The sequence below is a fragment of the Eimeria acervulina genome, genomic scaffold, assembly GCF_000499425.1.
Source record: "Eimeria acervulina Houghton genomic scaffold, Eah_scaff793, whole genome shotgun sequence".
Taxonomy (NCBI): Eukaryota; Apicomplexa; class Conoidasida; order Eucoccidiorida; family Eimeriidae; genus Eimeria; species Eimeria acervulina.
Genome location: NW_013549597.1, coordinates 8043 through 13042, shown reverse-complemented (window position 1 = coordinate 13042; position 5000 = coordinate 8043). Strand labels below are relative to the sequence as shown.

Sequence of the window (5000 nt, the reverse complement as noted above, 5' to 3'; positions counted from 1 at the left end):
TGACGCTGAATTCAGCAGCTCCTCCGGGGCTGCTCAGCAGCGGCAGCAGCAGCAGCAGTAGCAGCAGCAGCAGCTGCAGCAGCAGCAGCAGCAGCAGCAAGACGATTGCTCATGAGTTTGGATTTCGTCAAGTTTCCGTCAATTGCTGCATCTCCGGGCTGCAGCGCCTTCAAAGCAATTCGCTGCAGCAGCAGCAACTGCAGCAGCAAGTGCAGCAACAACTCCAGCAACAACTGCAGCAGCACGTGCAGCAACAACTGCAGCAGCAGACGCAGCAGCAACTGCAGCAGCAAGTGCATCAGCAACTGCAGCAGCAGCTGCAACAGCAACTGCAGCAGCAGGCGCAGCAGCAGTTGCACCGGCAGGTGCAGCAACAGCTGCAGCAGCAGCTCCAGCAGCAGCTGCAGCAGGGGAGCCTTGCAGCCTTAGCAGCAAACCTACGCAAAAGCACACAGCCACCAATGCAGTAAATGCAGCAGCAGCTGCTGCTGCTGCAGAAACAGCAACAACTGCTGCTGGAAGAGCAGGAGCAGCAGCTGCTACAGCGGCAGAAACAGCAGCAGCAGCAGCAGCAGCAGCAGCAGTTTCTGTTGTCAAGTCTTTACCCCAGGCTGTGAACGATTGTGTTTGCTGCTGCTGCAACAGTTTTTCGTTTCTCTGTCCTAACCCCACGAGGGTTTAACTCCAAACCCTAAACCCTAAACCCTAAACCCTAATGCCTAAAGCCTAAACTCAAAATATAATGAAAGAAGGGAGACACACAATATGCTGCTTGGGGAAGGCTGCCTCCATCCTGCTGCTGCTGTTGTTGCTGCTGCTGCATTTGATGCTGCTGCTGCATATGATGCTGCTGCTGCTGTTGCTGCTGCTGCCGCGCCCTCACAAACAGATTGCGCCAGTTTCGTTAAGTACAGCGACAGCAGCAGCAACAACAGCAACAACAGCAGCAGCAGCAACAGCAGCAGCAGGAGCAACAGCAGTAGCCGCAACAACAGCAGCAACTGAGTTAGCAGCAACAAACGATGCTGCAGGAGCAGCAGTACAAGAGCCTTACTTAAGTGTTGCAGCAGAAGCAGCAGCAGCAGCAGGAGCCCGCAGCGAGCCTAGTCTTCCAGCCGCAGATAGCAAAACTCTAAACCCTAAACCCTAAGCCCTAAACCCTAAACCCTAAACCTCCACGTATATATACTCACCACAGGACCCGAGTTGGGGTGTACAGGCAGATAAATTAATTTAAAAATCATAGAAAAAACTGCTAAAATATTATTGGCAGCTAAACTGCAGCAGCAGCAGCAGCAGCAGCTGCTGCTGCTGCTGCTGCCGCTGCAGATGCTTCTGCTGCAACCGAAGACAATCTAAATACGATTAAACAGGTAATCCTCTTTCTGCTGCTGCTGCTGCTGCACTTGCTGCACCTTTAGCTGAGGCATCTGCTGCTGGTGTTGCAGCTGATATTTGTGTTTGTGCTGCTGCTGCTATTTGGGTTCCTGCTACTGCTGCTGCTGCTGCACAGCGTCTGCAGCAGCAGACTGCGTCTTTTTGTTGCTGCTACTCTGATTCCCTGCGGCAAGGGGAGTCGGTGCTGCAGCAGCAAAAGCAGCAGCAGCAACAGCAGCAGCAGCAGCGACAACAGCAATAAAAAGGAAGCTCCTCAGCTGCTTGCTGCTGCACTAAGGGCGTTTACGTATAAGGTCCCTGAAGCAAATAAAACTCACCAGCAGAAAGCCGCTGCTGCTGCTGCTGCTGCTTCTGCTGCTGCTGCTGCCGCGGCTTCTGCTGCTCAAGTTGCAACGGCTGCCAATTCAGTTGCTGCTGGAGATGGCGCTGCTGCCGCTGCTGCTGCGGCGGCACTTGCTGCTGATGCTGCCGGAACTGCTGCTGCTGCTGCTGCTGCTGCCTCCTTTGGTTTTGGTGTTGCTGCCGCTGCAGGTTATGTTGCTGCTTATGGAGTACTGGGTTTTGCTGCTGCTGCTGCTGCTGTTTCCCAGGAAGCAGCTTCTGCAGCAGCTCGTTTGCTGCTGGTCCTCTGCCTAGGAGGCCCTCAACAACTTGCTGCATTTGCATCGTAATCATTTGCTGCTGCTGCTCACTTTGCAGCTGCTGCAGCTGCTGCTGCTGCATTAGCAGCAGCGGCGCATGCAGCAGCATATCCTGACCTACCTGCTGCATCCTATGTTTTTGCTGCAGCTTCCGGTGATGCTGCTGCTGCTGCTGCCTTTGCTGCATCTGCTGCTGCTGCTGCTGCTGCTGCTGCATGCAAGAATGTTCTTGCAGCACTCCATCTGCAGTTATAATCCAATCACCGGGGAAGGGAACGACAAAGTCGACGCCCCCAAAAGCCTTATAACTGCAGCAGCAGCAGCAGCAGCAGAAGCAGCAGCAGTAGGAGCATTAGCAGCAGCAGCAGAAACGCCAACAAGGTATATCACTGCAGCTGCTGCTACAAAGAAAACTGCTGCCGGTGCTGCTCTAGCTAGTACTAATGCTGCTACTATTTGTGCTGCTTCTACTATACTACTACTGCTATTGCTGCTGCTGCTGCAGTTGCTGCTGCTGCTGTTGCTGCTGCTGCTGTTGCTGCTGCAGTTAACTTACAAAATTCCATCTCCATCTCGCAGCAGAAAGCGAACGCTTCGTTCTGTGGGCAGCACGAAGGAGAGTTCAACGTTGTCTATTGCTGCTGCTGCTGCTGTTGCTGCTGTTTCTGCTGCTGCTGCTGCTGCAGCTGCTGCTGCTGCTGTTGCTGCTGTGGGTACTAAGGGAACCCCAGCCCAAGCCCCGCTGCGGCTGTCGATATAATGCGCAGAGCCACCACGCCAGTTGCTGCCAGCAGCAAATGCAGCAGGGACACGAACGCTAATACCTGAACAAGTAACTGCAGCAGCAGCAGCAGCAGCAGCAGCAATAACAGCAGCAACGGCACAGCATAGGAAATGAGCAACTCTAAAGAGCAGTGCTACTGCTGCTGCTGCAGCTGCTGCTATTGCAGTAGCTGCTGCTGCAGCAGGACTCTGCGGCTTTTTGTATTCTACAGGGAGTATGTAGAGAGGCCTAGGGTTTAGGGTTTAGGGTTTAGGGTTTACGTCTGTCTCCCTGAGCTACGTGGCCGTCTCTAAAGCTGATAATGCGTGCGCCTTGAGGGAGGGTGTAGAAGCAGTTGTTTTGCTGCTGCTGCAGTTGCTTCTGATGCATTTCGAGTTCCTGCTGCTGCTGCTGTTCTTGCTTCTGCTGCTGTGGGGTTGATGGTTCGTGGGGAACCGCAGCAGCCGCCTTCAGCGCCTTCTGTTGGTGCTGCAGCAGCTGCAGCAGCTGCTGCTGCAGCAATTGCTGCTGCAGCGCTGTTTGCTGCAGCATGGAAACAGGGAATGAAGGCGCATCTCCTTCGCAGCAGCCGCACTGAAAATCATGCAGTTTGCTGCATCCATCTGCAGCACACGCAGCAGCAGCAGCAACAGCAGCAGCAGAAGAAGCGGCATCCTCATGCACGATATTCATCGTGTAAATTTATATTACAAAAGCAAAGAGAAGTGCAGCTGCAGCAGCAACAACAACAGCAGCAGCAGCGGTACTAACAGCAGCAGCTGCAACAACAATATCAGCAGCAGCAACAATAGCAGCAGCAACAACAGCAGAACAAGCACCGCCACCACCACCACCAACAGTAGGAGAACTAGCAGCAATAGCAGCATCAATAGCAGCAGCAGCAGCAGCAGCACTATCACTAGCAGCAGCAGCAGCACTAGCAGCAGCAGCAGCAGCAGGTGTTACCTGAGAAGTAGCAGCAGAGTATTTTCCCCGTATTAAAATGCGGCAGCAGGCCGAGCAGCAGCAGATCTCCGCTTGAAGGGTCGTCATGCAGACAAACCAAAGGAGACGTATGCCACCCCACCTGCAGCTCTGCTGCTGCTGCTGCTGCTGCGTCAACTGCTGCTGCTGCTGCTGCTGCTGCTGCTGCTGCCGCTGCTTCTGGTGCTGGTGGTGGTGTTGCTGCTTCTGCTGCTTCGGCTGTTGCTGAAGCTGGAGACGTTGGTGATGCTCCTTCCGGTGCTGGTGCTGCTGCTGTTGCTGTTGCTGCTGCTGCTGCTGCTGCATCAATAGCGGAAAGCTCTTCTATGGCTGCTGGGCCTACAAGGTAATGAATGCGACCCTCACGCCTGCACACACACAATAAACCCTAAACCCTAAACCCTAAACCCTAAACCCTAAACCTTAGGGAGGGCCACCAACATCAACAGCAACAGCAACCACCGCGGCTGCAGCTGCAGCAGCAGCAACAGCAGCTGCAGAAACAACATCAATAAGGGCAGCAGCAGCATCAACAGCAACAGCAGCAACGAGGACACCAAAAGCAGCAGCAGCAGCAGCAGCAGCAACAGCAGCAGCAGCAATAACAACAACAGCAACAGCAACAGCAACAGGATCAGCGAGAAAGCCAACAGCACCAGCAACGGCGAGAAACACAAGAGGAACAGTAATAGCAGCAGCACCACCACCACCATCATCAGCACCATCAGCACGAGCAGCAGCAGCAGCAGCAGCAGCAACAGAAACAGCAGCAGCAGCAGCAGCATGAGGCTGAGTCTAACCAAGGGCGTGTGGGGACTCCGTTGCTGCGTATGCGGGGCAGAGAGTAAAGAATAACGCAGGAGACAGCAGCACCGTTTTGCTGCTGCGTCATGCCGCTCGCTTTTGAGCCTAAAGCTGCTACCAGCTGCCGCAGCCGCAGCTGCTGCAGCAGCACCCGCTGCAGCACCGAACAGCAGCTAATAGGATTCTCCACAAGAGCTGCAGCAACAGCAAAAACAACAGCACCAGCACCAGCACCAGCAGCAGCACCAGCAGCAGCAGCAGCAACCATCAGGCAGCAGCAGCAGCAGCAGCGGCAACAGCAGCAGCAACACAACAGGATTAAAGAAAGACACCTTAAAGGAAAGCAGCTACTGCAGGCTCCTGCAGCATCAAAGCCAGCAACAAGCAGCAGCAGCAGCAGCACGAACAGC

General features: G+C 54.5%; 2 protein-coding genes across 2 annotated transcripts in view; one reads left to right on the top strand and one right to left on the bottom strand.

The window, feature by feature from the left end:
• The window catches only part of EAH_00049300 (hypothetical protein, conserved), a gene marked incomplete at both ends in the record, with an annotated part of 2406 nt that extends 1936 nt beyond the window's left edge, over nucleotides 1-470 (top strand). Inside the window, one exon of the mRNA XM_013394414.1 lies at nucleotides 1-470. This exon is cut by the window's left edge and continues 1936 nt beyond it. Within this exon, the coding sequence (XP_013249868.1) occupies nucleotides 1-470 (470 nt within the window).
• Nucleotides 471-1680: 1210 nt separating this feature from the next.
• Nucleotides 1681-5000, bottom strand: part of EAH_00049290 (hypothetical protein, conserved) — a gene marked incomplete at both ends in the record, with an annotated part of 4477 nt that continues 1157 nt past the window's right edge. The window contains 5 exons of the mRNA XM_013394413.1: nucleotides 1681-2347; nucleotides 2596-2863; nucleotides 3084-3425; nucleotides 3769-4154; nucleotides 4587-4785. Of these exons, the coding sequence (XP_013249867.1) occupies nucleotides 1681-2347; nucleotides 2596-2863; nucleotides 3084-3425; nucleotides 3769-4154; nucleotides 4587-4785 (1862 nt within the window). The remainder of the gene's footprint in view (nucleotides 2348-2595; nucleotides 2864-3083; nucleotides 3426-3768; nucleotides 4155-4586; nucleotides 4786-5000) is intronic.